The 27,842-nt window shown below is 44.4% G+C and overlaps 1 protein-coding gene across 8 annotated transcripts in view; it reads left to right on the forward strand.

The window, feature by feature from the left end:
• The window catches only part of LRCH3 (leucine rich repeats and calponin homology domain containing 3), a 97,484-nt gene that overhangs the window by 26,866 nt on the left and 42,776 nt on the right, over positions 1 to 27,842 (forward strand). For all 8 annotated transcript variants that reach the window (XM_087725048.1, XM_087725046.1, XM_087725050.1 and 5 more), the window contains exons 2-8: positions 4,446 to 4,590; positions 15,646 to 15,772; positions 18,532 to 18,637; positions 18,824 to 18,960; positions 21,386 to 21,495; positions 24,998 to 25,091; positions 26,266 to 26,386. In XM_087725048.1, coding sequence (XP_087581174.1) covers positions 4,446 to 4,590; positions 15,646 to 15,772; positions 18,532 to 18,637; positions 18,824 to 18,960; positions 21,386 to 21,495; positions 24,998 to 25,091; positions 26,266 to 26,386 — 840 coding nt within the window. The remainder of the gene's footprint in view (positions 1 to 4,445; positions 4,591 to 15,645; positions 15,773 to 18,531; positions 18,638 to 18,823; positions 18,961 to 21,385; positions 21,496 to 24,997; positions 25,092 to 26,265; positions 26,387 to 27,842) is intronic.

The following is a 27,842-nucleotide window of genomic DNA, read 5'->3' on the forward strand; positions in this document are numbered from 1 at the left end:
ATTTGAACCGCTGAACTGCAGATAACAGTCAGCTGAAGTGGCCTGCAGTACTGCACCCTAACCACTGCGCCACCTCGGCTCATTATAAGAAGGGGGGCGGGGGCTTCTCACTCTTAATTGTCCCCACACTTATATATGAAAGAACTAGCTATTTTGTCCCGAGCGGCTGGCTCTAAAGTAGAAGACAGTTTTCCTACCAAGAGTTCATAAATAACACTATTTCCAGCAGGTCCTGCAATATTACCTAGCAGCATGCCACAAGGTGGAATTTTTACTTTGGCAAAAAAAATAATTTGCTTTCTCTTACGAGTGTAAACTCGCGACAAACTTTAGCCCACGTTTCCCTGGAGCTTTTCTCATCTGGGACACGTCTGTCCAGAAACAGCAGTCTGAATGTGTTTTCCAGAAATGTGGCTTTTGCAAACAGCGCTTAATGGCCCGTTAACAAGTTTTGCCTTGAGTTTGCAGGACCTTGTTATAATTGAAGCCAACAAACCCGCATTTCTTCTGAAACGGTGTCCTTGAAATAGTTTGGGTTGTGTGTTTGTGTGCTGGAGTTCTTCTTGAGAATTTCACTTCACAGCGCAAGAATGCAACTTTAAAAGAAAATAGGATAAATAAAAACATTAACTGGAATATGGAATCTTGCACATCTGCGGCATAAGCTATGCATTTGTTGGCAGCGAAAATTCATTTTGATTTAAAAGTGATCTTTGGTCCTCTTGCAGTTTTTGAGAAAGAAATATCTGAGGGACCTTTTTAATTTCTTTTAGTAATTAACTAGTATCAGGATAGTATCTGGTAAAGGTAGTCCTTGACTTACAACAGTTCATTTAGTGACATTTGAAATGACAACAGCACTGAAAAAAGGGACTTATTGCGGTTCTTCCCACTTGAGACCATTGCAGCGTCCCCGTGGTCATGTGATCAAAATTTGGAAGCTTGGCAAATGGCTCATATTTATGACGGTCGCAGTGTCCCGGGGTCATGTGACTCCCCTTTGGCGGCCCCGTACAACCAAAGACAATGGTGGGAGCCAGCTTCACTTAACAACCACGTGACTAACTTAACAACTGCAGTGATTCGCTCAACAACCATAGCAAGAAAGGCCGTAAAATGAGGCAAATTTCACTTAATTGTTTTGCTTAGCAGCAGAAAGTTTGGGCTCAGTTGTGGTCATGATTCGAGGACTACCAGTTAGGTGCAAACGGAGAGTAAAAGGATGGGTTAGAGCAGTGTTTCCCAACCTTGGCAACTTGAAGATGTCCGGACTTCAACTCCCAGAATTCCCCAGCCAGCGAATGCTGGCTGGGGAATTCTGGGAGTTGAAGTCCGGACATCTTCAGGTTGCCAAGGTTGGGAAACACTGGGTTAGAGAAATGCTGTTGCTTTAGAAACGGATCTAAATTGTGTATTTTCGAAGCCATCCTAGCATTCCTACCTTAAGCGATGAGAAGGAAGGCATGAGGTCATTCGGCTCTTCTGTTTCAGGAAATCCTCCAAGCATGGGCCTAAGCAGTATTTATTGCAAGAGACTTTGTTTAAACCCTTGCCACGCAAAAAGGAGGAAAATATTCAGGCAAATCAAGAATTTCCCCCCCAATTGGATCCTTTGCCTCACTGGTCCAAGACGGGAATGATGGATGTTGAATCCTCTTCCTTGAGCAGCGAAAGCTCAGTAAATCTGTAAAAGATCAGCATTGCAAAGGATAGGGGGGGGAAAAGACAGGAAAGATCAAAGGAAGGAAGGAAAGCCAAGATCATTGGGAATTTGGGCTAAAATATTGAGCCCAGGGGTACGAGAGAGAGAGAGAGGAGCGTACAGACAGATGCGTATCTATTTATTTGACGTATTTCTCCTGCCAACTACTGAAATCCAAACTCCAGTGCAGCCCCTTAATATGGGGGAGCACAAAATGAGAAGCACGTTTTGTTTTGAGCTCCGAACAAAACAGTCTCATTTAAGTGGTTCCAGTATAAGATCCCGAGTTTGCCGTGTTCCAACAAAATAAAGCAGCTGTGGTGTGAACGGTGAGTCCCTAAAGACACAATGGGTAAAGGTAGTCCTCGAGTTAAGACCACAACTGAGCCCCAGCATTTCTGCTGTTGAGTGAGGCGTTTCTTAAGCAAATTGTATTCCATTTTACAATCTTTCTTGCCACAGTTGTTAAGGGAATCACTGCAGTTGTGAAGTTAGTAACATGGTTGTTAAGTGAATCTAGTTCCCCCCCCCCCATTGACTTTGCCTGTCGGAAAGTCACAGGAAGGGGATCACGTGACCCCAGGACACGACGACCGTCATAAATACGAACCAGTTGCCAAGTATCTGAATTTTGATCACCTGACCATGGGGATGCTGCAACAGTCGTTAAGTGTGAAGAACGGTCATAAGTCACCTTTTTCAGTGCTGCTGTTGTCAGCCCCAGCGCTCTTAGCGGCTCGGGGCTGCCATTCCATTGGTGGGAAGATTCGTGACGGGGGCGTTTCGTGACTTGGATCGCTGCTGCGCCAAGAGCTTGAAGGGCCTTTGAATCCTGCAGTGACTTTCATACGGATCAGCACCAGCGCAGTGTTTGGCACTGTGCGTTTGTTGGAAGTACCGGAAGAGGCTTATAAAGATTATATTGACCACGAAATACCTGCTTAGCCGTCTTGTTTTCTTTGCCTGAACGGAACCTGACGTTGTAACTTTGAACAGTCACTGTTGTAAGTCGAGAACTATCTGTATTCCTGCCTTGTGCTCAAGTCCATAAGAATGCGTGGTGTGGCAGTCCAGACCCCTGGAGAAGAAGAGCCGAGGTGGCGCAGTGGTTAAATGCAGCACTGCTGGCTACTTCAGCTGACGGCAGTTCTGCAGTTCGGCTGTTCAAATCTCACGGGCTCAGGGTTGACTCAGCCTTCCATCCTTCCGAGGTGGGTGAAATGAGGACCCGGATTGTTGTTGGGGGCAATATGCTGACTCTATAAACCGCTTAGAGAGGGCTGAAAGCCTTATGAAGCGGTATATAAGTCTAACTGCTATTGCTATTGCTATTTCGCTGAACTTTTATAAAACCTGGCCAAAAGTATGATTTTAAGATCAATTTAAAATGCCTATGGGCTTTGGTTGCTGAGAGTGATGGGAGTTGTGGTCTAGCTTACCTGCTGATTATCTTGTTGGGGAAAGCTGGTTTACGGTGAGGGAATTTTTATTTTTGGATTAAGTTTGCCATAGTGACCTACACTATAATGTGATTTGTTTTATTTTTGGAAACACTTCTTCTTCTTGCAGCCCATAGTAATTATGTTGACAATAACCACTTAAAACTAAATTTCATTATAGAATGGAATTATTGTGCTTCGCACAGTCGACCACATGTTTAGACTGGAATTGGCATTTTTGTCCGCCTGTTGTGTTCTTCGCAAGGACCTGGGATGGGCAGATGTGGATGGTTGATGGGGTTCTAGGTCTAGTTGCAGGATGGAAGCTGTTCCGAGGCAAACTGCCTTTTGCAATTGACCGATGGGGATTGTGTCAATGCCGATGCTGTTCCAAGTCCTGATGTTTTGGAATTGCGCCCAAGATGCCTGTCACTATTGGTACCATCTTTGCTTTCTTTTGCCACAGTCGTTCTATTTGCAAGTCTTTGTATTTTGTGATGTTATTGTAGTTCATCATCCTGGGTTTGGTATCTTTATCCATCAATTAAGTCCTTTCCAAGGACCTGGGATTGGCAAATGTTCTGGTTTGATGGTGTTAAAAGTATTATTGCAAGATATAAGCAAAGCTGCCTTTTGACAGATGGAGATTTTGATTTTGTCAGGGCTGATGAGATTGAAATGGTGCTCCAGATGTTTTGCTATTAAACCTAAGAAATCTTTTGATTTCTTTTGCCACAGTTGCTTCTATCTACAGGTCTCTGTGTTGTATTTTCTGTTAAAATATTCATAACTGGGAGAGACATGGGAACAAGGTCAACCAATGAATAGGCATAGCAACTAAGTCAGCCAATGGGAGCTTAAACAGATCTGAGTCTGTGCAGAGAATTGAAACAGAAACTTAAGCAGTCTGCAGCTCTGAGAAGTAAACTAGCACTCTGTCTGGGCTTATCTGCTAAAATGAAGCTAACTTCCTGCCTTGTGTTTACTTGGAAGAGTCACCTGTTGGTATTGTACTATAAAGAAGTTAATGAATCCAGCTGAATCCGTTATCTTCTCAAGTTCTTCTATTTGGCTCTCTGCATGCCCACTATCCAGACTTCATTGTCCTTCTTATTGACAATTGTTAAGTCTGGGGTGTTATGTGGCAGGTGCTTGTCTGTTTGAATTTTAAACTCCCAGAGCACTTTCGCCTATTATTACTACTATTATGGTTTGTTACTATTGTGATTGTAATCCCATCTTTATCTTTATGTGCTTAGACTCAGTGGGTTGGATCTCATACTGTTTATTCCTTCTCTTTCAAGATTTATCACGGAACCGACTCTCCGAGCTGCCACAAGAAGCTTGCCTCTTCGTTTCCCTCGAGAGCTTGAATTTGTACCAGAATTGCATTCGTTATATTCCAGAAGCCATTTTGAACTTGCAGTCCTTAACATTTTTGAATATCAGGTAAGCACATCATGCCACCTGTCTTCCCCACCCTTGGCTGCCCAAGCAGGAGAGAGTTGAGCCTGGCAGAAATTTCAAATTGCCATGAAAGGAGAATGCTTGAGCGAAGACAAACAACATTGAATTGAGAGCTTGCCTGTTCAAGAGGGTCTGGCTGCCCAGATTACTTTATTATATTTATATTTATATTTATATTTATATTTATATTTATATTTATATTTATATTTATTTATATTTATATTTATTTATATTTATATTTATTTATATTTATATTTATATTTATATTTAGATAGATAGATAGATAGATAGATAGATAGATAGATAGATAGATAGATAGATAGATAGATAGATAGATAGATAGATAGATAGCCATACCCTTACTGGGATTTGAACCTGTGCTGTATTACATATTAGGCAGTTCCTTTATCAGCTAAGCCAGGGAAATAGGTATGTATTGTGTCACATATTTGGGCATACCAGAGGTTGTGACACTATGCATGTATGTATGTATGTATGTATGTAAGTATGTAAGTATGTAAGTATGTGTTGCATTTGTGCTGATAAATAAATAAAGGGAGACTAGTATAGATCTATTTCAAGCTATTTAGCTCTCATCAGCTAGCCATACCCTTACTGGGATTCGAACCTGGGCTGTATTACATATTAGGCAGTTGTATTAGCCACTAGACCACAAGCTCTCCTCTTTTATCAGCTAAACCAGGGAAATAGGTATGTATTGTGTCACAACCCCTGGTATGCCCAAATATGGGAGGAAGCATACTGCTTCCTTTCTCTGTCTATCGGTTCATCACAAGAGACCATCCAGACAGAAAGCCATTATTTTATATATTATATATTACACACACACACACACACACACACACACACACACACACACACACACACACACCTGTCTGCATGGTGGGTGAATGTGTTCAAAAATTTTCCTTGAGATTGTTGCAAGTTACTGCAAAATAGAGACATCATAGGATGCATGCTGTGTTAGTCTGTGACAGCAAAACGAGAACAACAACCCTGTAGCACTTTTTCTAACTGACACATTTTATTGAAAGGCGTGAGCCTTGGAGAGCTCATGTCATCGATGGCATCGGAGGAAATGAATTGGAACTCCCCAACGGTGGTTATAATTATTATTTATTCAATCTCTAGTGCTGTGATGGCCAACCTATGGCACGTGGGCCATAGGTGGCATGCGGAGCTATATTTGCTGGCACACCAGCTGTCAGCTCCAGTGCGCATGTGTGCACCGGCCAGCTGATTTGCAGCCTTCCAGAGGGCTTTGGGGGGCCATTTTCACCCTCCCCAGGCTTCAGGAAAGTCTCCGGAGCCTGGGGAGGGGTCATGCGCGCATGCGAGGGGTGGTGATGTCGTGTGCGCATGCACAGGTGGATGGGAAGGATAGAATTGGTGTAGACATGTCTGTGCGTGCGATAGCATGCGCACACACAATTTTGGCACGCCATAAGAAAAAAGTTCACCATCACTTCTCTAGTGTGTGCTACCTGCTCTAACATAAGCCGGTGAAACATGGACACCAAACCTCACAATCAATACAGAAGCTATGCGTGGCTCAAAGTACCATGGAAAGATACATGCTCGGCATTACAAGACAAGATAGAAAGACATCCTGCACATGGATCAGAAAACAAGTGTAGGAGATCGTCAAGAGAGTAAAAGAATTGAAACGGAAACGGGCGGGTGTCACATAGCAAGAAGAACTGAGGGCAGGTGGGCCAAGACCGTCATAGAATGGATCCCACTTGATCAAAAGCATCCATGAAAGAAACCTAAAACATAATGGAGCGATGACGTCAGCCAAATATTGGGGGATCCGGGAAGGAGGAGGAGGAGGAAGAGGAGGATCCCTGAGAGGATTTGCAATCTATAAAATACAAGAAATTGAGACTAACCGATGTTTGTGGCAGTAGCCAAGCAACATTTTTTTTCTACTACCAAAAGAGACACATTTCCTATATTTTTCTGCAGAATGTGATATCAAGGAGAAAGAGAAGAATTAATATACTGCTGACCACGCACCTGGAATATAATTCTGAAATTTCTCCTATAAACTCAGACCAGTCTCAACTTAAATGCTTGCTCAATTGTTCTCTCATTCCTTAGTTTGAGTGAAATAATATTTTAATCATCATTTTCTCTGCTATATAAAATCAGATTAAACTACTGTAAAGGCTCCGGAGGGCTAAAACCGGCCCTACGAGCAAACCGGAAGTCCATTCCTGAACTTCCGGTTTGCCTGTAGGGCCAGTTTTCCCCGCCTTCTGAGGCTTGGGAGGGGGGGAACTGTTTTCGCCCTCCCCAGGCTCCTATAAAGCCTCTGGAGCCTGGAGAGGGCGAAAAAAAGCACGGCAAAAATGGGGGGAAGCGCTGGTTGTGCGCTTGCGCATAGCATTATGGGTGTGACACTCCCGCGTACGAATCCCCTGTCGCACCAACCCCCTGCGCTCCCCCCCCCTCCCCCCCGCTTTTGGCACGCGAGCCAAAAAAGATTCAACATCACTGGTCTAGATCAGTGTTTTTCAACCTTTTTTGTGCAAAGCCACACTTTTTTCATGAAAAAATCACGAGGCACACCACCATTAGAAAATGTTAAATTTTTTAAACTCTGTGCCTATATTGACTATATATAAAGTGTTTTTCCCACGGCACACCTTACACTATGTCACGGCACACTAGTGTGCCGCGGCACAGTGGTTGAAAAACACTGGTCTAGATTATATATAACGCTACCTCTTCGTTTTAAGAAAAAACATACTCGAAGTGAAATATCTGTGTTGAAAGACTTTTTGTGTAGGGGTAAAACAGCACAAACTGTTTTGTATTTCAAAAAGCCATTTGAAGTGAGCAGGAAAGAAAACTCGAGTCTTCTGCGCGAAAGGGCACAAACTTGTGTTTGAACATGGCCTTTTTCAAGTGAGCTGCATGTCGGGTGGGTTCGATAGTGCGACCGTGGGGATTCTGCAGTGGCCGTAAGTGCGAATAACAGTCACTTTTTTCAGTGCCGTTGTAACTTTCAACGGTCACGGAATGAATTCTTGTAAATCAAGGACTACCATCTAAAACCCGTGTGGTTTCAGTGGTTGTTTTGTATAGCATGTGGCCGACTCGTCCAACTAGTTTGAGTGGGCCTGTTTCATTCCACCCCCCGAAACACAACGTATTTTCCTGCTGTGCAGATTCCTCCTTCCACATGGAAATTAAAACCCAGCTAATTTGGGACGCTCTTTTGATGATTCTTCATCTGGGGAAAACACGTTAGGCCTGTTCTTTATTTAGCTTTAGGCCGGCTGTTTCGTTTTCAGATGGTTTTCGGTGGGTTAGGAATGCGTTCTCGGCTTCTCAGCTTCTTCTTTTCCTGGAGTTTGTGTTCTAAAACTTTGGGACTTTTCGGGGCCGTGTAGATAAACACATCAATCTGTGTGCGTAGATAAACACGGCTGGTTTTCTTCATGTATAATTACCCTCCAGCGAACAGTTGAGATCCTTTGCTTCTGCTGCATAAAGAGTTGTTTTGTTTTGTATCAAGATCATGCGAAGTCTTACAATGCCTTGGTAAGGCCACACTTGGAACACTGCATCCGGTTTTGGTCGCCACGATATAAAAAAGCTGTTGAGACTCTGGAAAGAGTGCAGAGAAAAGAGCATCAAAGAGGACTAGGGGACTGGAGGCTAAAACCTACGAAGAACGGTTGCAGGAACTGGGCGTGTCTAGTTTAATGAAAAGAAGGACTAGGGGAGACATGATAGCAGTCTTCCAATATCTCAGGGGTTGCCCCAAAGAAGAGGGAGTCAAGCTATTCTCCAAAGCACCTGAGTGCAGAACAAGAAGCAATGGGTGGAAACTAATCAAGGAGAGAAGCAACTTAGAACTGAGGAGAAATTTCTTGGCAGTGAAAACAATCAGTTGCCTCCAGAAGTTGCTTGTATCTTTATGATTTATATTATTTTATTTAGTTCCTAGTATGATTTGATTGCTTGTTTAGTATCCTATGACTATCACTAAGTGTTGTATCTTATGATTCTTGATGAATGTATTTTTTTTTAATGTACACTGAGAGCATAGGCACCAAAAACAAATTCCTTGTGTGTCCAATCACCACTTGGCCAATAAAGAATTCTACTAATATTGTGGGTTCTCCAACACTGGAGCTTTTAAAGAAGAGATTGGGCAACCATTTGCCTGGAATGGTGCAGGGGGTTGGACTAGAAGACCTCCAAGGTCCTTTCCAATTCTTGTTATGTGTGTTATTTTATATACCTCAGCCAGCAATAAAAGAATCAGAATTTGTCTTAACTTGATTTTTCTGGCAATTTAGTTGTGCCTTAACTTCCTTTGTCTTTTACAGCGAGTTTCCTTTCAAATTTAAAAGAAAAAAGGATGTGAGTCAGAGGAGAGCTTCCGATACTTGCTCGCTTCAAAATATTTGTTTTCTTCTGCTAGCCGGCCCGGGGTAAACAGGGAAGGCTGAGATTCCTTTTTTTCAAAAGCAATTCATTTCATTGCCGAAAGGGTCCTACGACCAGGTATATTTCAGCTGCTGCTGGTGACGTTTCCCTTCAAAAGGCTTTCCTCTTAATCCTGTAACTCTTGGGTTTCCAGCTCTGTCGTCGTGTGTTTTGGCTTTTCCCAATGACCCAGCTGGCTGCCAAAACAGACCCTGACGTTTCCTGAGGCCTGAGACAGCTCTTGAATGCCTCCGTGCTAACTTTCCACAGGGCTGTGCTATTTTTTTTTTCAGACTCCATTTTGGCTTCCGTAAAAGCTGGCGAACGATCGACAGCACAAAATGCTTGTGGGTCCTTAGCCCGCTTTGACAAAGTCCTTTATTTTTACACTCATTCTTTCAGCTGATTACCTATCGTGATCTTTTAAAACAAATACATCCTATTGAGCCACGGTGGTGCAGTGGTTACGCTGCAGTACTGCAGGCTGCTTCTGCGGGTCACCGGCTGCTAGCAGTTTGGCAGTTCGAATCCTACCAGGCTCAAGGTTGACTCAGCCTCCCATCCTTCCGAGGTGGATAAAATGAGGGGCCAGATTGTTAGGGGCCAGAGGCCGACTCTGCAAACCGCTAAGAGAAGGTTGTAAAGCACTGTGAAGCGGGATATAAATCTAGATGCTGTTGCTATAAAGCGTTCATAAATTTAAATCATTGGATTTTTATCCTGGCCTTCTTACTTTAGAAGAAACTTTAGAATAGCAATAGCAATAGCAGTTAGACTTATATACCGCTTCATAGGGCTTTCAGCCCTCTCTAAGCGGTTTACAGAGTCAGCATATATCGCCCCCACAGTCTGGGTCCTCATTTCACCCACCTCGGAAGGATGGAAGGCTGAGTCAACCCTGAGCTGGTGAGATTTGAACAGCCGAACTGCAGAACTGCAGTCAGCTGAAGTAGCCTGCAGTGCTGCATTTAACCACTGCGCCACCTCGGTTCTAGAAGTGCAGTGAACATACCTAATGTTCCTCCATCCTCCTATTTTCTCCATAACAACAATCCTGTAAGGTGGGTCGGGCTGAGAGAAAGAGAGAATGATTGACCCAAAGTCACTTTTCTGCCTAAGGCGGGACTAGACCTCACCGTCTCCTGGTGATTGGCCCAGAAACACACAGCAAGCGTTCATACTAGCTTGGATAATGAAACATCTGCAAGAAAACAACCAAGCTCAGGGAACACAAAGGGCCCCACAACCCTCCTCTCCACAAACTCCCTTTAGCACTGATGAGTTTCCCTAGTTGGGTCATGAAACGTCTGCAGGAAAACAGCCAAGCTCAAGAGAGCACCAAGAACCTCTCACAGCTTCTAATCCCCTCAGTCGTTCCTCGTATGGTTTAGCTTCCAGGCCCCTGATCGTCTCTGTTGCTCTTCTCTGCACTCTTTCTAAGGCCTCAGCACTGCTTATATTCAGCCTTGATGGGTAATATCCTGGAACAGGAATAAATATATTTTATTTATGGATAAGGATAATAAAAGAATGGCTCAAACAAAAACATGCATGGAAGGTACAGATCGCGCTAATTGCCGTATTTTTCGGACTATATGATGCACCGGAGTATAAGACGCACCAAGATTTTGAAGAGGTACATTTGAAAAAAAAAAAGGTTTTTGCTCTCTGCAGGCCTCCCAAACCATCTGCATGCCTCATTTTTTGTGAAAAAGGGGGCATGCCTAGAGTTTGAGAGGCCTGCAAAGTGCTTGGGGGTTGGGGGGGGGGGCAAAGAAACAGGACATGATAATGCTTTGGGAGACTTGTAGAGTGCTCCTAGGGGCGGGGGGGGGGGGGACCCGCTTGTTTTTTGCTCATTTTTGCCCTCCCCAGTTCCCAGGAGCACTTTGTAGGCTTCCAATACCCTCTGCACATCCATTTTGGTGAAGGGAGTGGGGTTTTGAGAGACTGAAATTGCTGTATTTAGCGTATAAGACCCACCCAGATTTCCACCCTCTTTGTTTTGGGAGGGGGGAAAGATGCACCTTATACTCCAAAAAATACGGTACATTTAGATGGAAATATATATATATATATATACAGTATATATAGAAAGACTTGGACCCATGTTCAGCTGCAAGAGTTTCCTCTTTATGAAACCAAGCAGGAAATCCTCTTGCAATTGGAGGCCACACAGGGCTGCGGGAAAATTGGCCATGCGGGCCTGGGATTTTTAGCCCCCCCCTTTCCCTCCCCCCCCCCCCTGTGTTTTAGTAAAAGTATTGTGATGATCATGTTGGATGCTTTAAAATTCCTCTTTCAATGGATTTCTATTTTTTAATTTAAAACCTTACTTCCCCAATCAGGAAATTTCAACAATTTTGTTGTGTGGCGGGGATTACAGACAGGAAATTTGTGCTGTGTAGAAGTTACAGCTGAGAGATTGTTTGCCTCATTGCACAAGGACGAAGTTTAACTTTGCAGGCTGAGCGTTTAGCTGACTGAGTGATTGATTGATTGGATGGATGTCACACCTGACACTTGAAGGACATGATTGGACTGGAGCTATGATCCTAAGGGGGGGGGAATGGGCTATTCTATATATCAATTGCTTTCGCGCCTAATTAAGCAGACTTTGCTTCGCTACTGCTCGCTTACCATTTATAATTAGTAAAAGTACTTTTGATTTCCAATCCATGGAGTCTCTTAGTCTTCTTTCCTAATTATGTAATGGAGTGGTGCTGACAAGAAGCAAAGTCAGGTGATGCCTGCAAACTTGTTGAATGGATCCACAAAGGACTAGAAAGAGAGGAATAAAGAGGAAGCAGGTGCCTGACCAGTTTATTGATGTACATTTCAACAAGATCACTTTCAGTGCTATAGAACCATTTTGAATAGTTAATAAAACATGGAATGCAGAGAGTCCTCCACTTACAACCACAACTGAGCCCAAAATTTGTGAGGCTAAGCGAAACATTTGGTAAGTGATTTTTGTCCCATTGTTTTGACCTCACTTGCCAAGTGAATCACTGCAGCTGTGAAGTTAATAACACGGTTGTTACATGAGTCAGGACTCCCCCAATGACTTTGTTTGTTAGAAGGTCACAAAAAGGGGATCAGACACCCTGGGACACTGCAATCGTCATAAATAGGAGTCAGTTGCCAAGCGTCTGAATTTTAATCACGGGATTGTGGGGATGGCAGCAACGGTTGTACGTGTGAAAAACCGTCACTTTTTTTAGTGCCGTTGTAACTTTGAACGGTCACTAAGCAAACTGTTGTAAGTCGACGACTGCCTGTATCTTATTTTTTTTATTATTATTAACGGATAGAAGGGGGGGGGGAAGTGCAACAGCTGTTTATCTGGGGCAGTTTTGTCCCAGCTGCTGCAAAGTCCAAGAATGCAGAATTTAGCTTCTTATGTTCTGACTTCCTTGATGTCTCATTAAAAACTAGTCAGTAAAATTGAGGCTCCTAATTATTCATGGCGTAGAAATTGTGTGGGCAGAGCAAATTTGGGTCATGGCTGGAACTGGGAGTTCCCTGCCAGCCAGGCACCGTCGCATTTCAGAAGTCTTTGTGTGCACTGCACACACAATCGAGTTGACCTTGAGGGAGGCTTAACAACACAGGGCGGCTTTTGCGGAAGGGTGGAGCTGCTTCCCACGGCTTGCGTGAGCTCTTCAGGCAGGTGCATCACCTGAATGGGACTCTGATGAGTCCTATTCAAAGGAAAAGGAAGAATCTGATAACCACTTAACAGAAGAGTAGAGTGGGAAGGGACCCTAGAGGTCTTCTAGGCCAACCCAGTGCCTAAATGGTTTCAGACAAGTGGTTGCACAGTCTCTTCTTAAACGTCTCTAGTGTTGGAGCACCCACAACCTCTGGTGGCAAGCTGTTCCACTGGTTAATTGTTCTGAATGTCGGGAAATTTCTCCTTAGTTCCAGGTTGCTTCCCTCCTTGGTTAGTTTCCATCTTTTGCTTCTTGTCCTGCCTTCTGGTGCTTTGGAGAATAGTTTGACTCCCTCTTCTTTGGGGCAACCCCTGAGATATTGGAAGACTGCTATCATGTCATCCCTAGTGCTTCTATTCATTAAACTAGACATACCCAATTCTTGTAATTGTTAACAGAATGATAGAGTTGGAAAGGACCTTGGGGGAATCTTCTAATCCAACCCCCTGGTCAAACAGAAGACCCCATGCCATTCCACGCAAGTGGCTGTCCAGTCTCTTCTTAAAAACCTCCAGTGTTGGAGCATCTACATCTTCTGGTGACAGGCTGTTCCACTGGTTAACTGTTTTCGCTGTCAGGAAGTTTCTCCTCAATTCCAGGTTGTTTCTCTCCTTGCTTAGTTTCCACCCATTGCTTCTTGTCCTGCCTTACAGGTGCTTTGGAGAATAGCTTGACCCCCCTCTTCTTCGGGGCAGCCCCTCAAATATTGGAAGACTGCTATCATGTCGCTCCTAGTCCTCCTTTTCATTAAACTAGACACACCCAATTCCTGCAACCGTTAACAGAACAACAGAGCTGGAAGGGACCTTGGAGGTCTTCTAGTCCGACCCCCTGCTTAAGCAGGAGACCCTGTACCATTTCAGACAAAGCAGAAAAAGCTCAAGAAAGGACGTCGGCATTTTCTGCCCTCGGGTGTGGGGATGTCCGTCAAAACGAGCTGGATAAATTCCTAGGGGTTCATTCAGCCAGGACCCTTGATGGCTTTGTGGCTGCTTATGACCTCCTGCGCCATATGCCCAGCCACAAGACCGGAAAGGGATGCTTGCCTGCCTCTCGCATGCTAACGACTTCCTGAAGGCGCAAGATTGATCCCGAACGAGACGGAACCCCGGACTGGATAAGTACGTCGTCCTGATGCGCTGCTTAGTCTTGTGTTTCTCAACCTTGGGAAACTCGGAAGAAGAGTGGACTTCAACTCCCAGAATTCCCCAGCCAGCTCTGGGGATCCCACACATTGACAGGTTGAGAAACCCTGGCTTAATCCATCGGCAGAAGCTCAGGACAATCTTTGTTTAGCAGAGTTAAATTGTGTGGAATTGCAGACCTGCAACCTTTAGCCTTTGTGTAGATCTGAAAAACACAGCCGGCGTTTCCGTGTGCATGGTTTTTGCATTGGTTATCTGGATCTGGATCCCTTTGCTTTATTAACAGGTTTTATAAGCTCACGAGGCTGCTGCAAAGATATTTATTACTTAGAATGGCATCTCCTGATACGTGCAGCAAGAAGCAGCTTTTTTGAGTGACCAAAGTCTCTGTGTGTGTGTGTGTGTGTGTGTGTGTGTGTGTGGAATGACCTCTGCAATCCTGTGAATCATAATTCTGAGGAGACCAGGAGAATGTACAACATGAGCCTTGTTTTCTTTATTAAGCACACAAATAAACTGCACGATCCTTGTAGTACTATTGATGTTACATGGTGGGATTATGAAATGTCAGTAAACAAACCATCGAGCAATAAGGACTCCAGAGTAGCAGTTGTAGTACTCTTCGCAAACACCACTCCTTTCTAGAACTGATGGTGGTGTTACCTAGTTGTGTCATGAAACATCTGCAAGAAAATCACCAAGCTTAGAAAGCACCAAGACCCCACAATTCTCCTCCTCCTCCTCCTCCTCCTCCTCCTCCTCCTCCTCCTCACAAGCCCCTCTCCCTTCTAGTACTGATGATGCTACCTAGTTGGGTAATGAAACATCTGCAAGAAAATCACCAAGCTCAGAGAGCACCAAGGACTCCACAGTTCTTTTTCCTCCTCCTCCTCCTCCTCCTCCTCCTCCTCCTCCTCCTCCTCCTCCTCCTCCTCCTCCTCCTCCTCCTCCTCCTCCTCCTCCTCCTCCTCCTCCTCCTCCTCACAAGCCCCTCTCCCTTCTAGTACTGATGATGCTACCTAGTTGGGTAATGAAACATCTGCAAGAAAATCACCAAGCTCAGAGAGCACCAAGGACTCCACAGTTGTTCTTCCTCCTCCTCCTCCTCCTTCTCCTCCTCCTCCTACTCCCCATCCCACTCCCTTCTAGCACTGATGATGCTACCTAGTTGGGTAATGAAACTGCAAGAAAATCACCAAGCTTAGAAAGCACCAAGACCCCACAATTCTCCTCCTCCTCACAAGCCCCTCTCCCTTCTAGCACTGATGATGCTACCTAGTTGGGTAATGAAACATCTACAAGAAAATCACCAAGCTCAGAGAGCACCAAGGACCCCACAGTTGTCTTCCTCCTCCTCCTCCTCCTTCTTTTACTTCATTCTACAGACCCGTCTCCCTTCCAGCATACCTTTTAACTAGGTATCCAGATGAGACCTAGTTAGTAATGAAAGGCCCGTAAGAAAACAACCAAGCTTAGAGAGCACCAAGGGGTCCATCAAATAAACAACTGTTCTGTGTTTATTGTTCGGGAATTCAGTTAAAGTGGACCAAAATAAATAATTGCTTTTTTCCTTTAGGGGGAAAAAAAGGTGATTCGGTTGTTGAATTTGTCTGCCCAAAATGCACTGTCTTTTTGCATTCTGATGGGGGTCCTCTTTCTGATACCTTATTTCTTTTTCTTTTTTTCCCCGGTCCACTTTTCCTGAAAAGCCGCAACCAGCTCTCAACGTTGCCTGTCCACTTGTGCGGCCTGCCCTTAAAAGTTCTGATCGCCAGCAACAATAAACTGGTCTCCATCCCAGAAGAAATCGGACAGCTCAGACATCTAATGGAACTAGTAAGTGCCTAAGGCCTTTGATTCTTCGCTATCTGCTGCTTTATGGATTGAGATTTGATGGCTGAAATTTACTGTAATTTTCAGAGTATAAGGCGCATCTTTCCCCACACAAGAGGAGGGTGAAAATCTGGGTGGGAACGGGTGAAAGTCTTATACACTGAATACAGCATTTTTGGCCTCTCAAAATCCCACCCCCCACGCATCCCATTTTTCGCAAAAATGGACGTGTAGAGGGTTTGGGAGGCCTGCAAAGGGGTCCTCCTGGGGCTGGGGAGGACAAAAATGAGGGGAAAACAGGACATTCCCCCCCCCCCCAGTAGCCCCCAGGAGCACTCTCCAAGCCTCTGAAAAACTATGCATGCCTTGTTTTTTGCCTCATTTTTTAAAAAGAGGGTTTGGGAGGCCCACAGAGTGAAAAAACATTTTGTTTTAAATTTATCTCTTCAAAATCTTGGTGCGTCTTATATTCCGGTGCATCTTATAGCCCCCAAAATATGGTTGTTTTGTTCCAAAAAACCTTGACTTTTATCTACCATTAACTTAATGATGGATAAAAATTGTAATGGTTTACCAAAAGAAGACCTAGTTTGCCCTGAAATGCAGCTTGTTCTTGACTTACGACTATTTGTTTAGTGACTGAATTTAGACCGGCATTGAAGAAAGTGACTTATGCACTTAGAACCACTGCAGCATTCCCATGGTCACATGACCAAAATTTGGACGCAACTGGCATGTCTGTTTTTGACGGTTCCAGCATCCTGGGATCACGTGATCCCCTTTTGCGACCTTCTGACAAGCAAAGTCCATGGGGGAAGCCAGATTCACTTAACAACCGTCTGGCTAATTTAATAACTGCAGCGTTTCCCTTAACAACTGTGGCAAGAAAGGTTGTACAGTAGGGCAGAATTCACTTAAGAACTGTCTTGCTTAGCTAAGGAGATTTGGGGCTCAGTTGTGGTCGTAAGTCAAGGACTACCTGAAGCAGTATTTCGTTGTTGTTTTTTTGAAACAATCAGATTAAGTATTTCTATTTCTCTGTCGATATCCTGACTTTGATGAAGGTTACCCCGTTTGCATCCCAGGACTTACATTTATTGCCATTCACATGCTCTGACTTCCAATCCTCGCATGTTGCTTCTCTGAGGTTTTAATAGCCAACGGGACATCTGCCAAATTTTTGTGGTTTTTCGTTTAGTTTCACGACGTTGTTTAAATAAGCACTGGGGTTATTTAAACAGTGAGATCCCTGAGAGAGAATGGCAGATCAGTTCGAATTGTATATTCAGGTAGTCCTCCGGGAAGGCGCATCATGCTGTCCGAGAAACAAGCTCACCCCTATGGGATTAGCCCGCCCCACGCAAGCATGCCTCCTTCTGTGCCAGCAGAAGGGGGCATGCTGCGGACCTTGTAGGCCAAGGAATTCTGGACGGGATGATTTGGGACAGAGCCTTTTCTGCCCTGGCTCCCACCCTCTGGAACCCACAACCCAAGGTCAGATCGCTCTCATCCTTTTGGCCTTCCGAAAGACATGGCTGTGCCAACTAGCTTGGGGGCTCAATGCAGTGTGGCACGTTGGAGGTGGCTGTTGGAGTAGAGAACACCCTGCCTTGTCCTTGGGCTCACCTGGCTCCTTCCCTCTCCATCCAGCTGAATTATATTTTGACTGCATTTTTCCAGTTAAGATGTCTGTCTGTCTCTGTCTCTGTCTCTAGCAATAGCAATAGCAGTTAGACTTATATGCCGCTTCATAGGGCTTTCAACCCTCTCTAAGCGGTTTACAGAGAGTCAGCATATCGCCCCCACAGTCTGGGTCCTCATTTTACCCACCTCGGAAGGATGGAAGGCTGAGTCAACCCTGAGCCGGTGAGATTTGAACAGCCGAACTGCAGAACTGCAGTCAACTGAAGTAGCCTGCAGTGCTGCATTTAACCACTGCGCCACCTCGGCTCTATCAATCTGTCTCTGTCCGCCATCCATCCATCCATCTATTTATCATCTATATCGTCTGTCTGTCTATTTGTCCATCCATCCCTCCTATCTATCATCTATCCATCCATCCATCCCTCTATCATCTATCTATCTATCTATCTATCTATCTATCTATCTATCTCTATCTATCTATCTATCTTTCATCTACTACCATCTAGCTATCTAATTAGCTAGCTATCTTTCTCTCCCTCCCTCCCCCTCCAGCTATCGTCCGTCTGTCCATCTGAATATATCTGGCAGCTTGACTCATTCTTAGTGACTCCTGGGGGTTTACAAAGATAAAAAAAACCCAATATAAAAACAATAACCCCTCCCTCCTGGCCCCCTTTGGGTGACAACACCCCAAAGAGTCACTTGGTGAACTCTGTGTCCCTCTGGGGTCCCCAGGCTCCTTTTCAGAATCAGGTCTTCAGGGTTGGCGAAAGAGTGTGTAGGTGGGGCCCAATCCTATCTCTGCAGGGATTGATGTTCTAGAGCAGTGTTTCTCAACCTTGGCGACTTCAAGTCCTGTGGACTTCAACTCCCAGAATCTCCCAGCTGGCTGGGGGATTCTGGGAGTTGAAGTCCACAGGACTTAAAGCCGCCAAGGTTGAGAAACACTGTTCTAGAGGGAGGGAGCCACCGTGGAGGAGGCCCTTCCTCTCGGTCCCATCGGATGGTCCTCCTTAGATGTGATCAGGAAAAGACGGTCCTTCAAATAACTTTGTATGCGGACCATGAGGGGGGGGACAAAACGTGACATTTCTAAATCGACCTCGCCTGTTTTCCAGGATGTCAGCTGCAACGAGATCCATACAATCCCTCCCCAGATTGGCAATCTAAATTCCTTGCGGGATCTCAACATCAGGAGGAATCACCTGGTACATTTACCTGAAGGTAAAAACATGCGCATACACACACACAGACGCACAAGGAAGTTTTAATGTCACTGCTCTTTTGTGGAATATTAGTTAAAATGTGCTCATTTTTTTTTTAGATTATGTATGTCTTATTGCTTCCATAATTAGTTGACGTATAACATTTTTATTGTGTTGTGTTGTGTTTGTGTGTCTACACCTGCAGAACTTGCTGACCTGCCTTTGATTCGGTTAGATTTCTCCTGCAATAAAATCACAACAATCCCAGTGTGTTACCGGAACCTCAGGCACTTACAGACAATCACCTTAGATAACAACCCCTTGCAGTCTCCCCCCGCCCAGGTAACGTATCTCCAAGTCTTAAAAATTTTAAATTGTGACTAAAATTGTGATTTCTCTCAACCCAATCGTGTTATTTCATTGGAGGAAACTTGGCTTTCATGTGTTTTTGCTCTCTTGCATAGTTGTTAAGTCTGTGGCATTAGATCTGTGCTTTGTGGGCAAGGTAGAATTCACCTTGGACAAGAGACAATCCGTGGAAATGCATCCTACGATTTAAATCTCGGAACCAGGAGGCTAAAAATCTTATAAACAGTCTATTAGTTTGCTGTTGCTATGAGTTGTGGTCATTGATGCTGTCTGTGCAAGTGTATAATGGCCCTATTCAGAAACAATGCTTCAGTAGCTTATGAGGCATGGGGCCATCCCCCAAGAATGGCCTATGTGTCGGTATACATTTACAAATCCCCCAACCTCCACTTAAAGACTTAGTGTATCCCCCATTTAATCCAACACCCTCGACTATCATGAAATAAGAGAGTCTGCTTGAGGCTTTGCTATTTGAAGTCCCAAAAAAGGAAACTGCAATTGATAGCTGATGAAAACAGATGATTAAATAACATTTGAGACTAATGGTATACGGGGCAATCAGGCAAAAAACGGGGAGTATTACGGAGAAAGTAGCACAAAGGTTATTCGAAGCTGGAGCCATCGGAGGAAAACTGGAGAATTTAGCATTTAGAAGAAATTATTTGCAGCTCAATATTGAACTGACATGTCTAAGCTTTGTTGTTTTCTTAGAGATGTTTCATTACCAGATTAGATAACGTCATCAGTGCTAGAGGGGAGTGAGATTTGCTCTTTGTTTATATACTAGTGATTTGCCCTGTTAGTTGTACGTCAGACAGAGAGTGAGAAAAGAAAGAAAAGAAAGAAGGGAGTGAGGGAGGGAGAGAGAGAAAGAAAGAAGATTAAAATATTGGGCATTAAAACTACAAAATTGACATTTATGTCCTTTTATATAGAAAGTGTTCTTCCATTAAAGACTTAACCTAACTCTTAACCACCTGCCATCATATATTCAGCTGGATCAATTTATTTCTTTTAAGACTTACAGAACGCGGTGCTGTAGTCTTCAGAAAGAGTTTACATTTATTGTCAAAACCAGGCTATATATTTTCAGTGGTGGTTTTATCTCTGATCTGCTCTGATCCGAATCTCTGGGTCTGACCTTTTTTAATCACTGTGGGGAAAGGACAGGACATTTGCCTGACCAAACGTCTTAAAAAATAGCTTTAGGTTTCATATGGACTGCTTTGCTTTCAGAATGTATTTATTTACATACGAAACATACCGTATTTTTGGGGGTATAAGACGCACATTTTTTTCCTTAAAAAAAGAGAGTGAAACTCTGGGTGTGTCTTATACATCGAATACAGCATTTTTTGCTTCCCGAAGCCCCGCCCCCTTCACCAAAATGGCCGTGCATACCCTTATGAAGGCTTTCCGAGAGCTCTAGGGGACTGGGGAGGGCAGAAATGAGCAAAAAACGGGCCTTTTTTGCCCCCCCTCAGCCCTCAGCAGCACTTTATAAGCCTCCATAAAGCTATGCATGCAATTTTTTGACAAAATATGAGCCTGTTTTTGTGAAAAACGGGCTGTTTTTTTGCTCATTTCCCCTCTCCCCCAAGGAGCAACCTGAAAGCACCCTCCCCCCCAAGCTACTGATGCCTCTTTTTTGAGAAAAAAAAACGGGCCCGTTTTTATGAAAAACGGGCCATTTTTGGGAGGTTTGCAGAGTGCAAGAACTTTCTTTTTTCCTTTTGGAAAGCTCTTTAACTGATTGATGAGAATTACATTGATCAAGTGCTGTGCCAGCAGAAACACCTACCTATCTATTTATTTCTCTTTCTCTCTCTCTCTAGCCCTCTACCTACCTATCTACCTACCCTCTCTCTCTCTCTCTCTCTCTCTCTCTCTCTCTCTCTCTCTCTCTCTCTCTCTCTCTCCCTATCTACTGTATTTCTCTCTCTCTATTTCTGTTTCCCTCTAACTACCAACCAACCTACTCTCTTTCTATTTCTCTCTCTCTACTCCTCTACCTAACTACACACTCACTCTCTTTATCTCTCTCTATTTCTCTCTCTCTCTATCCCTTTTTCTACCTACCTACCTACCTACTCTCTCCCTACCTATCTACTGTATTTCTTTCTCTCCCTGTCTATCCCTCTATCTACCTAACTACTTTTTTTAAAATTTACCTCTTCAAAACCTTGGTGCATCTTATACTCCGGTGCGTCTTATACTCTGAAAAATACGGTATTTATGAAATTTATTCGCCGCCCACCTTGTATCCAATAACTCTGGATCTCTTACAGCATACTACCATTGAAACATTTAAAGGACATTTAAATCAACAATCCTAGAATATAGTGGGTAAAATTGTTAACAAATAAAAAATGCTTTGTCTTCCCCCCACCCCTTCTAGATATGTATAAAAGGAAAAATCCACATATTTAAGTATCTGAACATGGAAGCGTGTAAAGTTGTGCCAGACCTTCCCGATTACGATAGGCGACCGATAGGCTTCGGATCCTGGTAAGCAGCCAGACATTTCAAATTCATGTTGACCCTTTCTTCTGAATGAAAAAGGGTGGACTTCAACTCCCAGGATTCTCTGCGCTGACTGGGGAACTCTGGGAGTTGAAGTCCACCCGTCTTAAAAAGTGAGGATGAGAAACACTGTTGAGGGTTCTTAACCATCTCCTGGTGTTTGGGCTCCAAGTCACCCTGCTGGCTTTCATGCCTAAGGCGGGACTAGAACTCCCAGTCTCCTGGTTGCATCACCACAACCTCCGTCAAAGCTGTCGGCACAGCGCCCTCCTGAGGTGAAGTGGTGAAGCCTCTTGGATCTACCTTGTCACACCTGTACCTGCTGCCCCAGGGGACCGAGACCCCTTAGAATGGAGCTAATGCAAACAGGGAAATTAAAACAAAGAGAAACCTGCCCGTTCACCACCAGGGTAGATTTTTTTAAAAAAATTATTTATTTATTTATTAGACTTATATACCGCTTCATAGGGCTTTCAGCCCTCTCTAAGCGGTTTACAAATTTTTTAGCAAATTGAGTCAGCAACTTGCCCCCACAGTCCGGGTCCTCATTTCACCCACCTCGGAAGGATGGAAGGCTGAGTCAACCTTGAGCCGGTGAGATTTGAACCGCTGAACTGCAGATCACAGTCAGCTAAAGTGGCCTGCAGTGCTGCACCCTAACCACTGCGCCACCTCGGCTCATTAAATTAAAAATGGGTTTTTTAAAATTTAAATCGGATTTATTTTTATTTTTATCAAGTTTATTTTAACGAAATGTTTTTGGAGTAAAACTCTATCTAAAGATAGTGTTCTATTTAAGATACATTCATAATTTAGTTTATTCAGCATGAAACGGAGCTTAGTGATGTAGCGCGAGGCTGTATATCCTGCAATATAGTCAACAGCGGATCAGATCAGGAGCCACTTAGGGGACAGAGACGACAGCTGCTCTTTCAAAATGATGGTTTAAATTGAGTTGATTTAAACCAAGACTTTTTACTTGTGATTTAAATCGTGGCTTAAATCGACTCGCTCTCAATCCACCCTGTCGTTCATACCCCTGGCGTCAGCAGCTTAGCAATGCACAAAAGCCCCCACTTTTTATGAAACGCACTTGGGGTCATAAATCCCTTCCTGGGATGTCCGTTGCTTCCGGTTGCGGCATTTGCAGAGACAGGATGCCGTAGAAATAACCAACGTTGCACGTGTCGCTTCTCCCACCAGTGAGAGTTCCTTTAAACCAAGTGACAACCAGCCAGGGATGGGTTAGCAAGGCCTGGCTGAAGCCAAGGTCGTCGTTATTAGAGCCGCTGCGGATTTCCCTAGGGCCTGGGGGGGGGGGGGGGGACAGAGGATGCTTTGTTAACTGCCCGCTGGCAGCGGGTCGGGGATGTCCTTTGTTACAAGGTCTGCTGAGCGAAGCAGTTCTTCAAATAAGGCATTTGTAAAGTCATGGGTTGAGTTCTGTGGTCACCGTGCAGAGAGAGAGGAATCTGTTTCTGCTCACTCAGACCTCCATAGCTTGATGTTACGGCTCTGTCTCTAGCGGTGATGGCTGACCCTTTTCTTGTGCATCATGCATCAGGGGTGGGTTTCAATTTTTTTTTTAATACCAGTTTGGTGGGCCTGGCTAGATGGGGGGGGGAAGGATGTGATTGTCAGCCTCTGCTTTGCTGCTGCTTCGGCTGCCATGAAACGGGGAGGGAGGGCATGGTATTTGGGAGGGGTTACTAATTGTGCTGGTGGAAGATTCTGGAGCTCAGCTGCCAGTCGGACTGCGCATGCGTAGGAGGTTCCCGCCAAGACTAACGGCACCGACATTCCATCTTAGTGATGCCTTTTGAAGTTATCTCACACCTGACACTTGGGAGAATTATGATTGGACTGTAACTGGGATGCCAAGGGGTGGGGAATGGGTCATTCTATATATCAATTGCTTTCCCGCCTAAATAATCAGTCTTCGCTTCGCTATGCCTTTAATCATTTATAATTAGTAAAAGTACACTTGATTTCTATCTATGGAGTCTCGTGGTCTTCTTTCCTAATTACCTAATGAAGAGGTGCTGACAGTGATTGAGTGGGTGTGGCCAACTTGATGTCACTCACTCACACTCAGTCCCATGACTCCTCTCACCAAGCCACGCCCATCGAAATGGTGGCAAAAAGTTTTGACCGGGGGGACGGGACGGGGGACGACGACTTCCAGCCTCGCCGGAGCTAAGGGAGCGCCTGCAAACTACCCAGTAAGAAAAAAACAGTTTTTGTCGTCCCCGCCCCCCCCCCCCCCCCAGGAACACTCTGCAGGCTTCAGCAGGGCTGGGGGAAGGGGAAAACGGAGGCATTTTTGTGAAAAATGGCCCATTTTTCTCACGTTTTTTGCAAAAAGGGGGGCATTTTTGTCATCCCCCCCAGCCCTGCTGAAGCCTGCAGAGTGTTCCTGGGTGGTGGGGGGAGGCAAAAAACACCTCCGTTTTTGAAAAAAATGGCCCCTCTCTGGGACTGGCACACCATTAAAAAAAAGGGAGGGGAGATTAATTTTTTTCAATGAAGATTGTTCTGCACATGTGCAGAACAGAAAGTAAAGATGGCGGTGCCCAGGATAGAACGGTCACATGTCCGGCCGAGTTACTACCTTTTCAGCCGAACTGGTAGGAACTCACCTCTGGCGGTCACTCATAATGCAGTGCCTGCGTGACCCCCCATGTATGGTCCATGCATGCATCCGTGTGTCCCCCCCCACATGCGCTCCTCTCACATGTGCGTTCAACCCCCTTTGCTCCCCCTGTCCCCCTCACATACACGTGTGTCTCCCACAAGCCCCACAGAGACCTGAAAACACAGACTCGCTCCCTGTGGGAGACACGCACATGCAGAGTGGCGCAATGGCTTGCCTGCCTGCAGAAAGAGCATAACGTCTTCTCCGGTTCCAAACTCCAAAACTCGGCTGCCGAGTCTTCCTGCAGCGGCCGCTCTAGGAGTGCGCTCTATGCTTGTGGGCTGGCTGCTGGAACTCTCTGTAAGGAACCCTCTGTAAGACAGGCCATATTTTGTAAGTAAAAAGGAAATAAGACCGTTTCGGGGAAACACGGTACAATATAATACAACCCAACCCAACAAATAAAACAATAAAATAAAATAATACCAGTTGGCTGATACCTTACACCAGGGGTGTCCAAACTTAGGAACTTTCTTGTGGACTCCAACTCCCAGAATTCCCCAGCCAGTTGAATTGAAGTCTACAAGTCTTAAAGTTCCCAAGTTTGGACACCCCTGCCTTACACAGTTGACCAACGCTTCTACATGTAGCAGACCAAGCTAATGGAAGTGCAACAAAAGTGTGAGGAGGAAAAGGCAAAACAAAATCTTTTTGTTGTAAGAACAAGGCCTCTCTTGTAGCACCACCTTTAGCATAGAAAGCAGCCCGAAAAGGGTCGACTGTGCCCTTTGTATTCCTGCCTAATATCGGATGTTTCCCGAAGAATTTATCCTTCCTTTCTCCCTTTGATAGCCACGAAGACCTGTATTTGAGTCGACCATATGGAGCACTGGATTCCGGGTTCAACAGCGTGGACAGCGGAGATAAGAGGTGGTCAGGAAATGAAGTAAGCGTGCTTGGTTTGCATTTGGCTGGCAGGTAATTTGTAGCTTAGGAAAGGGAGGCAGAACAACGCAAAATCCGTGTTTCAAAGGCCTGTCATCTTGAAGCATCTTATTTTGCTCTTGCGTCTCACTTTTGTCTCTGAAATTGCAAAAAAAATGGAGGCTGGAAAGCCCTTAATCAATAGCATCCTTTCATGCCACTTATCGTAAGTCGAGGAGGCAGGAACCTATCAAATATTTGATTCTGATAAAAGCCTAGTCAAGCCAAGAAGGTTGCAAAGGAAAGAGAGAGAGAAGGGTCATTTCAAATTTGGCTCAGTTCATTGAAGTCATTCCCTTTCAAAGGAATTTCCCTCCCCCCTCTTGCTAATAGTACTGAAATCGAAGAAATTGAAATTGTTACTCTAATGGAAGCAGTAGTTTGAAATATTTGTAGATAGGAATAAAAATATATTTGTCCACGTTGAATTGCTATGCAAATATATCAAAATGAGGAACGTCCTTTGAAATGGATCCTAAATTCTCCCAAATCTGGAGGTAGATTTTTGCCACTTTTCTGACATTCAGTTTGAGAGGTCCTTAAGAAATTCCTTAAGGGACACGGAGGCTCAGGGGCTTAGATGCTGAGCTTGTCGATCAGAAAGGTTGGCAGTTCGGCAGTTCAAATCCCTAGCGGCGCGTAACGGAGTGAGCTCCCGTGACTTGTCCCAGCTTCTGCCAACCTAGCAGTTTGAAAGCACATAAAAAATGCAAGTAGAAAAATAGGAGCCACCTTTGGTGGGAAGGGAACATTGTTTGATGCACCTTTGGCATTGAGTCATGCTGGCCACATGACCACGGAGACGTCTTCAGACAAGCGCTGACTCTTTGGCTTTGAAATGGAGATGAGTACCACCCCCTAGAGTCGGGAAACGACTAGCACATATATGCGAGCGGAACCTTTACCTTTAAGAAATTCACTAAACTGAGCCAAGAGATAATACCTAGGATTGAACTTTGCTACTGAGTAAATTTCTCTTTCCTAGTAATAAATCTTGTATGGACTGTATGGGTGTCTGTATTTTTAAAACTGTCCAGTGACTTAAGTGCAGCTTTTTCCAGGAAAGACTTAACAAAGGTTCTGTCTCAAAGGTTTAAACAAATATGAAAGGGGTTTTATTTTTATTTTTAATGCAGCCGACAGATGAGTTTTCTGACCTTCCCCTCCGAGTGGCAGAGATCACGAAAGAACAGAGGTTGAGAAGAGAGAGCCATTATCAAGAACACAGAGGGAACTCCGTAGTGACAAATGGTGGAGGTAATAGCTCTCATTCGGTGGCTTCCTTTCCGCAGGCAGATTTTTATTTGAGGATTGCATGTTAAACTGAACCAGAAGATGAGAAGAGTTGAGAATTATGGATAAATAGATATATTTGAAGTGTTGGGTCCTTAGTGCTCTCTGAGCTTGGATGTTTTCTTGCAGACGTTTCATTACCCAGCTAGATAACATCATCAGTGCTGGAAGCCACACTGCACTGATGATGTTACCTAACTTGGTAAGGAAACGTCTGCAGGAAAATGACAACGCTCAGAGAACACCAAGGACACTTCGATATTTCTGAGCTGGAAATATTCTTATATATTTGAAGTGTTTTACCATCTCAGGGTGGCTTGAAAATTAAATAAAAGCACATAAAATTGGCCATTTTCCTTCAACCGCTCCCATTTATGGGAAATAATCTCTTAAACAAATGATCTGCTGAGATTGGTAGTCCTCACTTAGCGACCCTTCGTAAAATAACCATTTGCAGTGACAACGGCAATGGAAAAAATAATAACTTTGTGACCCATCCTTGCCACTTTGTAAGCCAAAAAAGAAAGTCAGATCGTAAGCGTAGTTGCGGTCGCATAGCGACCGCTTCACGACTGAGCTGCAGCTCCCCGTTATGGTTGCTAAACGAGGACTACCTTTGCCTTGAAAATAAGTGGATGGTTTCAAAAGCTTTATCATTTGCTTTCGGTTCCTTGATGTAGGGTTTGGCTCTGGGGTTAATTGTAGGCCCAGTCAACCAAAGGATGAAATATAGCTGTGTTTTATTAGATACCCGGGGCAAATGGCTGGCTTTCATCCCTAACCTTTCAACTTTTGTGCTTCCAGTACTCTGCTGAAGTCCTAAAAAGAACAGCCCTGGACTTGCCAAAATATCAGCTAAATCTTGGGTCTGGCTCCTGTGAGCTCAGGACATTAATAATAGCTTTTTTTCCACAAGTCCTTGGGTAGTGCAGGAAATAATTTGTTAATAATTTGGTTAAAAGTTTTATAAAACGTACAAATCAAAACTAACAGAAACTGCCATATTTTTCGGACTATAAGACGCACCAGAGTATAAGACGCACCAAGATTTAGAAGAGGTAAATTTTTTAAAAAGTTTTTGTCCTCCCAAGCCCCCAGGAGCACTCTGCAGGGCCCCCCCCCAAACCCTCTGCTCGTCCATTTTTGCGAAAAACGAGATCAGCAGGGTGGGGTTTCAGGAGGCCAAAAATGCTGTATTCATTGTATAAGAAGCACCCAGATTTTCACCCTCTTTTTTTGGGGGGGGGGGGGAGTGTGTCTTATACTCCGAAAAATACGGTAAGAATCAAAAGAAAGAAGAAAAAGAAAAATAGAGGCTTCACTGGTCAATTGTTCTCTCTGTCAGAAACTTCCTCCTTGTGAAAAGTTGGGAAAAAGTGATTGTTTTAAAAGCCCTTGATGATAAAAACGGCATTCTGTA

Source organism: Thamnophis sirtalis, unplaced genomic scaffold, assembly GCF_051295495.1.
Source record: "Thamnophis sirtalis isolate CommonGarterSnake01/CBP01778 unplaced genomic scaffold, rThaSir2_p1.2 scaffold_11, whole genome shotgun sequence".
Classification (NCBI taxonomy): domain Eukaryota; kingdom Metazoa; phylum Chordata; class Lepidosauria; order Squamata; family Natricidae; genus Thamnophis; species Thamnophis sirtalis.